Raw genomic sequence first — 12,052 nt, forward strand, 5'->3', positions numbered from 1 at the left:
TTGTTGACAATACAACATATAGTGGTGTCATCTCATTTAGAGGAAAACAATCAGAATATCGGAGTATTTCTCTGCTTTTTTCTGCCTTTCTGTTGCTGATACATTAAAAAAAAGATGACTAAAGCTGTGTATACCTCTTTATTGGTCACTTTGCATCATCCTATTATGCTGGTCAACGATCACATGTCTGATGAAATATATGCACCATATACTCTACTGTATATGAAATTATTATTATTATTATTATTATTATTATTATTTATGGTGTCGACTTGAACCTTAAACACATAACCGTAGCGTTTACGCGAATAAAGTAATGTAATTTCTTTTTAACAAAATAAATATGTGCGCAATATTCTAAGTCTCCTGTTTTCCTCCTCACACCCAGGTGGTTCATTCAAACAGTACATCCAGTGCCATTTGGCGCTTTTTGGTGATTTAAGCGCTCTTTGACCCACATCTGCAAATTGGACAGGGAAGGAGTCAAGCCTGTAACATTTCCTCAGGTCAGCGTCCGTCTTTCGAGATTGAGAGTTAATTTGAAAATGGTCCGACTCTGTAATGAGTTTTACAGGATCACAAAGCTTGTGAATGATGACGTAGTGACTGCCAGGTTAGGATCGATCTTTTCAAAGATCAGTTTTCTTTTTCTTCAGATGTGCTATTGTTTTTTGTTTGTTTGTTTAACAAAATGAATTCTGAAGACAAAAATCAGGCAAGTGTTTGACTCACAGTAGGAATATTTCAAGGATTTTTTTTTGGCTGTCTTGATGTTCGGAAACGGACTTATTTCTCTTTTGTTTAGTTCGTTGTATATTTCTCTCTTACACTCATTAATGGCTCAGTGAAAAGCTGGAGTGTTATCTGTGCGCAGCGATTAATTGAGAAATGTGTAAACATACATGTAAATATAGCATATAAAGGAAAGCAGAGTTCACTCCTAAGGAGATTAAAAGTTAATCATATTTATTCTAGTTTTCTATCCAGGTATGCTTTTACTGCATTGCCTGAACAATGAAGTTGTTGCCATTCGGACTCTTTTCAGATGGTGTTGCATGCTGGAGCCAAATCCGATTTCATTAATTTCGACAAGATCTTAAACGCCAGTGGCTGAAATACAGCTGCAAACCAGGACACAGCCTCCGCCGTGTTTTACAGACGGCTGTAGACACTCACCGCCACTCTTCTGTCCTCATTTATACATATTAAAGACAATTTGAACCGAAGATTTCAAAGTTTGATTAATCACCATCAGACCTGTTGCCACTGATTTTCAGTCCAGTTCTTGTGTAGTTTTCCCACACCTCAGTCTTTTGCCTCTCCCATGCAGTGGTGATGAGCTTAAAGACACTCCACACCATGGCGATCCTATGTCAAGTTTTCAGCTGATAGCCAATGTTGGTGTAAAAATACAATTTTATGCCTAGCTGTGTCATCTTTGTCTTTTATTGGTAGAGCCAATTTAATAAATTGGAAGAAAAAAATGTTTTTTGCTACAGGCTGCTAGTAACAAAGTGCCTAACACTTTTTCCAAAAGACATCTAATTCCCTTAAAGGTAGTTTTTATATATTTGAATGATTCATATGTCGATATTAATATTGCTTAAAAAATTAAAACTAACAACTCAAAAATGTATTCCTCTGTAAATGGACGGGACTGAAATTAAATGAAAAAGAGGGGAATGTCCAAAGTATGGAGAGCTGTTTCCCCAATATCACCTTAAAATTACAAGAAAGTCTGCCTCCTTGAAAGTACAAATTTAAAAAAAATGTGGGATGACTTGAGACTTTTGCAGTCCTCTGTGCATTTTGGCTGTAGATTGCTGTTACAAGAGGATCAACAGGGTCAGCTAGATTAGACTAACTAGGTTAAGTTTAGTGTTTAATCTGTGTAATGAGACCAACTGACCTCCATACACTTTAAGTCACTGGGTCAATCCTGCTAATGCTGCCCTTTCTTTGCCAGATGACCTCTGAAAATAAGATTCTAATCTTAAGGAACATTTAATACTGCACTAACTAATATAATATTGCAAATACCAGGACACTTCAATGTAATTTAATGTTCTGTAAACTGACCTTATGGCTTAAAGGAGCACAAAGTCCTCTAACTGAAATCATATTTGATCTAAGAGTTTAAATACCACATTGTAATAATATTAACGGTTCTGACACCAAATGATCTCAAACACAGAATTTATTGTGGAAAAGGACAGTTTCATTGAAATAATGATTTGTGTATCGTAATGATTTGTGATAAAAGAATGCAATGAGGCTCTTCTTCACCAACTACTTCTTCTCAGCGGCTGCCTTCCTCGAAACCGTTTTGTTGGAGTTGCCATATTTCTGTCGATCATTTCTGAAGAGAAAGGAGAATAAAACCTTAATTTTTTAAAATCAGAGATTTTTAAAAAAAAAAAAAAAAAAAAAGAAAGAAAGAAAGAAAAAAGAAAAACTAATCCCATAAAATTTTAATTATTAGTTCCCAGGATATGAACCTTAATGTAATTAAGTACCTGCTCATTTTGACTTTGTTTCTACACCCCTGTCCTCCCTCCCAGTGGCTGGTGTACGTGCCTCTCGTCATCATGCCTCCACAGCTGACGCATGGCTTTCCATTGCCATATGGCTGCAAGAGCAAACACAGTTTGGATAACATTTTGTTATCATTTAGAGCCGTAATCTACCATGCATTTATATTCCCAGATGTAAGCAAATACATTTTTAATGAAAAATAATTAATTTGCAACTCAAACAGAGCCTTTCCTGTTATACATGCACTGATACTTTACCTTGGTTATTAGACTTTATATTAGACTTTCAATGAGCAGACTGTAAGGTTTACACTAATATACAGACTGACAAGTAAGATTTAATGAAATTTCAAATCTATAGTCCACCTGTTCTTTAGCACAGAAACCACAAATCATGCGCGTGGCGAGTTCCATGGGGTGGTCCTGGTTCTCATCATGGCACACATCGCAGGGGTAGGTCCGACCACAGCAGGGAAACCTGAAAAAATGGGTACAAATCTTTCACCGACTCCCACGTGCATTTATTAAACCTCTTGTACAGACACATAAGAAAGAGAAAGGTCAGAGGGAGGACAATACAGAGGTGTGGACTCGAGTCACATGACTTGGACTCGAGTCAGACTCGAGTCATTAATTTTATGACTTTAGACTTGACTTGAAAAAATGTTCTAAGACTTGTGACTTGACTTGGACTTTTACACCACTGACTTGGGACTTGAATTGGACTTGAACCGGTTTACTTGAAAAGACTTGATATTTTACCCCAAATATAAAATTTAACATGCATATTATATAGAGATTGAAAATGTGACGTCATTCACGGGTAGAACCGCAAAGGATTCTGGGAACTCGTGGCAAGCGGTACTAGCGCACGCAGGCTTTCAATTAAAATCAGTTAAACAGCGATAAAAAGAAACACAAAAATGTCAAGAAGCCGTTGTATTATTAACTGCAATAGCCGGTCGCATGACAGCCACGGGAAGCCGACGGGTAAAGAGATCGGTTGTTATCGGATTACGTCGTTGAAGAGAAATTGTTCAAGCCATGTTTCCGAAGTAACAAAGACGCGACGGATGGCCTGGATTGCAGCCATTCAAAGACCAAATATAACGTCCCAGAACACTCCAGCTCACAGGTTAGTCTGCTCCAAGCATTTACACGAAGGTCAGTGTTTTTTAGTAGTTAATACGTCATTTTCATAACATAATTAGTGATATAGGTTACAAGCAAGTCTGGCGCTGAACAGAAATTGTCGCGCTATGCTCCTTTATTTATTGTGCATAAATAGTGAATTGTCCTGACACAATATTGCGTTTCGCTTCTGTTATTATGGTACATTGACAAAAACATATACTTTTATTCACAGGATAAAACAGGTTTTTTGTATCACTAATTGCCCAGTGCGATTACAGACTGCGGTAAAGTGAGCCGTCATTTGTGAGCCGCGGTCAAGCCAGCCGCCTCCTATCCGCGCGGTGATTACAGCATACAATATTATTGTCACTGCTACATTTCTGTAACGCTACCAGAAATTATTTCCACTACTAATTAATTACCGTTGAGCTCAAAGGTCCTATTAATAAACGGTTAAGGAATGTGTATTTATGACGACAATTTGTGAGACCGGTAAACTTATGATACGTACGATGGTCTTTCGTTCTACACGGTGCATTTCAAGGTCCTGCACCCATCCGTCGGTAAACTGTACCTGGGCTTGTTGCAGTGACCTGAAGTTACTAAACTTCATGAGTGTATGCACTCACTCCAAGAACCGTATAATTATAAATATGCATATAAATATGCTAAGATGAGATAGCTGACTTCATCTAACTAGCAAATGTTGTCCAGGCTACGTTGGTGATACAGTTTTTTTTTAATGTGTATGATATTTTTGTCATGCGATTTTAAAGCTGGTCCTACAACCGCATCCAAGAATAACATGCAGCTTATCTCAGAACTGTCGGTGAAAATTATTCTTGGAGCTAGGTTTAATTGAGCTGCATTTTAAAGAGGTGCAATTTCACAATTTGTGTATATTTTCTAAGTTCACTATTTTGTCATGTGTTGAGAAAAACACAGATTTTAAAATTACATGGTCTAATATTTACATTTAGCATAACTGCAACATTATTTTTTCGTTTTTTTTTTTTTTAAAGACTCGAAAGGACTTGAAATTCAAAGTTTCAGACTTGTGACTTGACTCGGACTTTTACACCAGTGACTTGAGACTCGACTCTGACTTGCCTGACATTACTTGAGACTTGAGGATAAAGACTTGAGACTTACTTGAGACTTGCAAAACAATGACTTGGTCCCACCTCTGGGACAATACCTTAGCCAGCGGTGGCTTTGTTTGAAATGTTTGCATGTTCCTTTGTCTGGCAGTGGCTTCCCTTTTTGCACAGCAGGATCTCTTAATGTCTTGTAACTGACACCACTTGACCCTGCACAAAATGAGAAAGCAAAACAGACACAGTAGTTTAGCCCTTGTGGTCTGATGAGGCGTAAGTTTATTTCAGTATCTATAAATGCTCATGCTTAATCGAGTAGCTTTTGTTTTTTAAACTGTTGACATATCCTTATATTGTAATGATGTCATATGTAGATGAGCTCTGACCTGTTTTATTGGTGCGAGGCTGAATGTAGTGAAATTTAGTGCTCTCAGCCAGGATGCTGAGTTTGGTGTGGCAGTTTTCACAATTGAACTCCTTTGTTTGTCCATAGGCAAGGTTCTGATGGAAAAAAACATTTGTTTTCGGTTGCATGAAATTTCACAGCGCAGCTGTTCTGGTATGTTAAGCATAACATGTTTCGTCACCTGCATTGGGCCCTCTTGGGAACAGCTCAGACAGCCCACAGTGAGTTCACACTCCTGAAGTACTAGGTCCACAGCTGTAGTGTTTTGGAGATCCAAGTAACCCAGGATATCACTGTAATGGTGAAGCATGCAGGGTCTGAATGCTGCACTTATGCTTGTGGTACAGTTTTCACACTGAGCCGAGCAGGGGGTCCTTCCAGTGAGTGTCAGGTCTGCAGTCACCTTACACCTGTAAACAGAGTTAGAATGTTAGAACTGTGGATGGGCTCTCACTCTGAAAAAACAAAACAAAAAACAGTGTCTGATGCTTTCTTATCTTCATTACCTGTTACACTGAAGAGAAACAGTAATTTGCGGGGCGACTACAGTGGCGGTGTTCTCTCCCAGCATCAATCCCAGCAGCTTTACCTCTGTGCCTCGGCGAGGGTCGCTGATCTTAATGTTCTCCACCAGATGACTCGTCTCCTCTTTCTCTGTCCCTTCATCACCACCTAGATTCTCCTGCTGCACCAACTTCCCTTCCTCCTGTGTCATTTCAATATCCTCATCTCTGTCTGCAGCAGCAGCATCAGACGCAGGCTCAGATGTTTCAGACACAGTTACCTGGAGCTCCTGATAGGGTATAAACTGCAGTCCAGCTTTTTCTAAATCAATGTCTTTTTTCAACTGCAAAAAAAAAAAAGAGCAAGAGAGAAAGAGATCTTGCAGGTCATTTTGATATATATACTGAGCTTGAAACACAATGATTAGACTTCAATCTCACCTGCCGGGCTCCTTCAGTAAACAGCCTCTCCAAGCTGCGATCCAGCCAGCGAAGAAAAGGCCTGAAAAGCAGCTCTACCTTTCCCATGAGCTGATTGGTCGCATGCTTGGCTTGAAGCCACTCCAACGATGCTTGCTGTACATGCCTATTTAGCAAAAGATTTTGTAGAGATGACTGCAACAGCTATCAATGCAATAAACACATAGAAATGAACCACAACTGCGTTTACCTCGCCATTACAGAAGGCAGATCCTGGTCCAGGGGTATATCCAAAGTAAAAATCTAAGAAAAATAAATAAATATCAAAATGATGACAAACTGTTCTTTCCATGACAATCATTCTTAGTGTGGAATATTAGAGGAACTGTGGTTTAAGAAGAAGCAGCGGTCTTTACCTCTTGTGGGTAATTGTCTGGAAAGCTCACCATGATGTCAATTTCTTTCAGATCAAAAGGCTGTAAGTTAAAATGCAACATCAGAATAAATTTCCAGGTAAGACTGCAATGAACTGCTATGTTCATTTTTTCAACCTAATAATATTACCAAAGTATTAAAGTTAGCTCATTAATAATTGTGAATTGTAGCCTAAATTATGATCAGACTGGACTTTTAGGTCTTACAGCAGTTGGTAGCTTACAGACAATTTAAAGTAGTACAACTGTAAATATTTATATACATGCTTAAATAAATAAATCTTTAACTCTTTCGCATTACAACAATTCAAGCTTAGTGTTTCAGTTTAACACTGGGCCTGAATTATCTTGCACCAATTACCAACTGAATTAAAATTTACTGTGTGAGCTTTCATATTGCCTTATGAATAGAAACAAACTTCAGTATTTGTTACTCTGTGACATCACTGGTCTTCTGTGTTGCTCTCAATTAAGGAGAGAACTTGCTTACAAATTAAAACAGAGTTGTACTGTATTAACAGAAGTGATGTGTATATGGGTTTTCCCACTAAGCTCTTGAAGAACAAATGAAGTGTTTACCCAGTCTGGATCTGTGGCCTCTACAGTTGCACGGTAATAAGTAACTTTCCCATCACTACGTTCCTGAATAATCAGCTGATCTTTGGGAAAACGCTTCTTCAGCTGACCGATCTCTGTGTCTTGTAGCTGTTTGGCGATATCCTCTGTCATGTCACTCAGCTTCACCTCCTGAAGGACGCTGGGGTGAGGCACTGGTTGAATTCTCTGTTCAGCTCTCGTCTGATTGCCTGGAACAGGCTGGTCATCCAGTAGGGCTAACTGTGGTGGATGCCAGAACCGACATCTGTCTTCCATGGTGCAGTGTCCTGCGATGAAGTAGCGGCATGGCCGGCGGACAGGTGATGGCCTGTGGCCCACTGATGCAGCTGGGTAGGATGTGCTGACGGTTTCCTTCCCATGAGCTTTGCCATCATCTCTTACATGCAGAAATTTACACTTTTTCCCAAAGTTGCAATGACGTCCTTGAGAAAAGAAGCGGCACAGCTGCTGTGCTGGAGTTACTCCCTCTAAACCACCTTCTTCCATCCTCTCTTCCTCACTATTCACCATTGCTATTAATACCTGGATGAATAAAAACAAGTTTTAGACAGGCTTGGCCTATTCTACTAATACAAGCCTTCATTAAATTCAAGAAACAGATCATACAGTACTGTGAATTACAGGTGGGTGGATTGATATCAATAGTTTGTGCAAACACCACTCACTCCTTTCAAGCACCCTCGTCCCTGCTATGCTGTGATTTGTTGTCCTGCAGTCATGCGAGTGAGAATAGTCATCATGATTGTTACTTTGACATTCAAATAATATATTAGGCCTATTGTAACGTGTTAATTACTTGAGTTGACCGGAAAGAAATATCTCAGACATGAAATATGAAAATATCTGACTAAAATAACGCTTTTATGTTAATTTTCAAGGTTTTTTATTTTATTTTATTTAAACAGCACGTTAAAAACAAAACAAGTCGACACAAAGTCCTTTCCGGGCAACTTTGTTTACATTCCGGGTCTCAAAAGAAAAAAAATGTTTCAAAACGCTGTGAAATGTGTTTTGTTGTGTTAACTGACAGTGGAAAGCAAAAATCCCATCTTTATTTGTCATTAAAAAGCATTCAAATTAAGCATATGCATTAACTTCATTAATCCACACACGTTTCTCCCCTTCATAAGCTGGCTTCATGGGTATCAGTATTTGTGATACCGGCCTATTTTTACTTTGTATTGGAACACTGCCAAATTCTACAGTATCAGTGCCCTTTCGTTTAAATAAAATAAACTCTTTCAAGCCATGAAAGACGTGCTCATATACGCTATGGTGAGTTCTGAGCATGCGCAGTCCATTTGTAAATCGCAAACTGCGTCAGGGGATGGACTTTAACCAGTTTTATGTCAACTTGACCTATTTATTTTTTCTGTGAGCGTAAGAATGACAACGAAGTTAAATGCTTTTGCTGAAATTAGTTACACTTGACCTGACCGGTGTCTTTTGACCATCTCCACCACTTACAGCTATAACTAGAAATCACCCACCGTTAATGCGATATCATATCATATCATAAATAGCATATGGGCAGTATTTCTCTGTCATAATTACTAACTTAGCAGTAAAAAGCTAGTCAACATCGAAGATAATACAAAACTCAAACGCTCACGATTTAGCTAGCAAAGTTAGCTAAACTTTACGTACGACTGTACGCATGCTAATGTTTACTTTATAAAGGAGTTAATTAAAAAGACGAAATTACCTCGTTTATGCACGGAGTTTCTCGTAAAAGCTTGTCAAGCGTGATAACGACAAGTACCAGTCTTAAAAAAAAAACCCTCAAACAACCGTTTAAGGCTGCTACATATCAGGTGACTGCACGGTCAGCGATACGTGCTATAAAACGTCTTAACCGTGGACTGTAAAAACATCAGCGCAAGAGTTATGCGTCATAATATGCGACAAAAAGGCTTTTAATACTATTATTCCTCGAAACGTATTCGAATAATACATATAGGCTCCAAAATAATATGCACATATAAAAACTGGTGCCAGGGACGGTAAATAAAATATTTCTAGGTAGAACGAATTAAATAAAATCAAAGGAAACAAAAATAAACTTGAAAAAAATTGTCAGTAGCTGTTCTGGAGCCTTTGAGCACAGGAGAACAAAGCTAGCATGGATAATCCTGAACTGAGTGGCTAAAAATGAAATCCAAAACAGCTGTACAGTGAAAACATCATCCGCTGGTAACATCCTTTGTTATGAAGGAAAGCATCTGATAAGTAAATGGACTTTGTGGTGAGGCTATCTTCCTCTTCTGCCTTCTACAGTATGAACTGCTTTAAATACGTATGACCTTGTATTTAATTTTAAATATATTTATTTTCCTGTAAAGACCTGATAGTTGTTTCTATGGTTTTTCAGATTTAAAAAAAAAATTCCCATTCTCTTTTGTCCTATATGTCTCTTCTTTAACTCATCTGTTTTTATGGCTAGACCTGTGCAAGACGTCACAGTATTTATTTTATATAAGTGAAAATGAAAAAATACACCAACCAAACAGGAGATGCAGCATAAACAGAAGACAGAATAATCACCTATATGTCAACAGTTCCTGTGTGGAGAGCTATAAGTTACCTGTTGCACAGGGTGTATAAATAATTTATTGTACCTGGCTGCCACTTGATACCACACAGACAGAAAAGCCTAAGCCGACACACACATGGAAAAAGTGTTTGCCAAAGCTGCTGTTTCTGGCTGAAGCACCTTCATTCCTCAGACACCTTCACTGTGTTTTTTTTTTTCTTTTTTAATTCATCATGGATCTTGTAGAAACCAGTGTAGATATTTGGATGAGTTGGTCAAGAGAAAAGTCTTTGCTGCAGCCTCTGTGGGACAGCCTGAGGCTCAACTACACAGACTATTTGCGATCTCCGCTCTTCCCCATTGTGCTGACTGTCTCTTCATACTTTGTCTTCTGCATCCCTTTCCTTCTTTGTGACATAATGGGGGATAAATGGCCGTGGGTTCAGCAATTCAAGATACAGCCGAGCCGTCGACCAACGGCCTCTGCATTGCTGCACTGTGCAGGTGTCACCTTGTACAACCATGTGTTTCTTGTGCTTCCAGCATCTGTGGCCCAGTGGGCGTGGAGGCCACCCGCCGACCTGCCAGACCAGGCTCCGTTCCTACTGGAGCTGATCGCCGGGGCGATAGGCAACCTCCTGCTTTTTGACTTGCAGTACTTCATTTGGCACCTGCTCCATCACAGGATCCGCTGGCTGTATGTCACCTTCCACGCCATCCATCACAATTACTCGTCTCCCTTTGCTCTTGCGACTCAGTGTCTTGGTGGCTGGGAGCTGGTTACAGTGGGCTTCTGGACCACCCTGAATCCTGTGATCCTGAGATGTCACCTGTTCACTACATGGGCCTTCATGGTGTTGCATGTGTATGTTTCTATAGAAGATCACTGCGGCTATGATTTCCCCTGGTCCACATCTCGTCTGATACCATTTGGCATCTACGGAGGGCCCAGCAAACATGATGTGCACCATCAGAAACCCAATACAAACTTTGCACCGCACTTCAGTCACTGGGACAAAATATTTGGCACACATGCTGATTTTAGCTTCTCCTCAGCTACGAAGTAAACTATTGCAAGCAGTGAGACATGTGTTATTGTGCTTCTTTTTCAAATCATGTGCCTGTAAAACATATTTGCACACAAGTAGAGCAAAATTACTGCCAGTACTGTGTTGATAGTTTTCTGTGTCTTTAGTGACAGTTGCCAATTCAATGAAAATGTTAACATTTGAACTATGTGCATAATCTAAATGTGTGGTTTCTAAACTTTGAAAGTGATCTTGAGCTTTGGGCATGGCTTATCAGTTTCTCCCTTATATGAAACCTTGTGTTTTCAGTGCATGTTTATTTTCTCTTAGTTTGAAACTACAACAAGAATGTATCTAGCAATGCAGTTGTGTAATCCTGAGTCAAGTAATGTGACCAGTGACATTTTATTACTCTGTGTTTAGTTGGTTCTTTTTGTGGTTATTTATTCTGACTTTATTCCCAGGGAAACAAAGAAGTTTTCATTGTTTTTAACTTTACTTATCTTTATTTATCTTTAAACTTTCATGCAAGCAAAAAAATTGATGTAACAACAGATAAACATCAGCTACTGCAGTATTTGCTCACAACAATGTTCTGCTGATATACTGTATTCCTAATGGTTGTAATTTAATAAATTTCTGTGTAAAAGCCACAACAAAAGGTACATGATATTTTTAATGACCTGATTAGAGATACTTCTATTTTTTATTTTTTTTTTTAGAAAGAAATTATCTTTTTAAATTTTAAACATTGCTCCTTCTCTGTTTTTGAGATCACATAACCTGACTAGTAATTCCACACTTGAAATGTTTTAAGTATGAGAGTCAAGGATGAGAATTAAACCAGGAATGTCAAGCATGGAGCCCTCAGGAAACAGCCAGCCTGATAGAAGGTCAATTTTGGCCCATTGGATGGTTTTGTTAAAGTGGAAAAACTGCTTATTAGAGCACAGGCAGGTGTCAGTGGTGATTTGTGATGGAAGATAGCAGCAAGAGTGAAAGTGAAGGTTGTAAAATCTGCTATGATGTATGGTTTGGAGATGGTGGCATTGACAAAAAAGACAAGAAACCAAGATGGCAGCTCAGGTTGAGCAGTGTGGAGACAAATTTAGAGAGGCAAGGCTGAGATGGTTTGGACATATGCAGAGGAGGGATAGTGGAGGAGAGAGGAAGACCTGAGATAAAAATTAATGGATTTAGTGATTGATAAGGTGAGATCAAGGCAGATAAAATTGAATGGGGAACATAAAAGCATTTTAAATGTAGACAAATGATAGGAATCATAAAGATAAAACACTCGACAGTGGATCTATAAAGGTACAAAACTTTCACATGTTAACTGTTT

At 38.8% G+C, this 12,052-nt stretch overlaps 2 protein-coding genes across 3 annotated transcripts; one reads left to right on the top strand and one right to left on the bottom strand.

The window, feature by feature from the left end:
* Positions 1–2,179: 2,179 nt before the first annotated feature.
* LOC147324677 (uncharacterized) lies at positions 2,180–9,021 on the bottom strand. Of its 2 annotated transcripts, XM_086298642.1 has the most exons (13): positions 8,852–9,021; positions 7,812–7,855; positions 7,108–7,668; positions 6,511–6,570; positions 6,345–6,397; positions 6,116–6,260; positions 5,678–6,018; positions 5,353–5,581; positions 5,152–5,266; positions 4,867–4,978; positions 2,901–3,012; positions 2,517–2,629; positions 2,180–2,359 (listed from the first exon to the last, which is right to left on the bottom strand). In XM_086298642.1, the coding sequence occupies exons 3-13, from the start codon at positions 7,654–7,656 to the stop codon at positions 2,290–2,292; spliced, it is 1,899 nt and encodes a 632-aa protein (XP_086154768.1). In that variant the 5' UTR covers positions 7,657–7,668; positions 7,812–7,855; positions 8,852–9,021; the 3' UTR covers positions 2,180–2,289. The 2 variants fall into 2 exon arrangements, with proteins under 2 accessions (XP_086154768.1, XP_086154767.1); XM_086298641.1 differs by lacking the exon at positions 7,812–7,855 and having other exon boundaries at positions 8,852–9,020.
* ch25hl1.2 (cholesterol 25-hydroxylase like 1, tandem duplicate 2) lies at positions 8,468–11,436 on the top strand. Its single transcript, XM_086298643.1, has one exon. It carries the CDS (start codon positions 9,913–9,915, stop codon positions 10,744–10,746), a length of 834 nt encoding a protein of 277 aa, XP_086154769.1. The 5' UTR covers positions 8,468–9,912; the 3' UTR covers positions 10,747–11,436.
* The last annotated feature ends 616 nt before the right edge of the window (positions 11,437–12,052 follow it).

The sequence above is a fragment of the Aulonocara sp. 'chitande type north' Nkhata Bay genome, linkage group LG7 (assembly GCF_057382095.1).
Source record: "Aulonocara sp. 'chitande type north' Nkhata Bay isolate Kocher_YH1m ecotype deep benthic linkage group LG7, A_spYH_male_GT1.1, whole genome shotgun sequence".
In the NCBI taxonomy this organism is placed as follows: domain Eukaryota; kingdom Metazoa; phylum Chordata; class Actinopteri; order Cichliformes; family Cichlidae; genus Aulonocara; species Aulonocara sp. 'chitande type north' Nkhata Bay.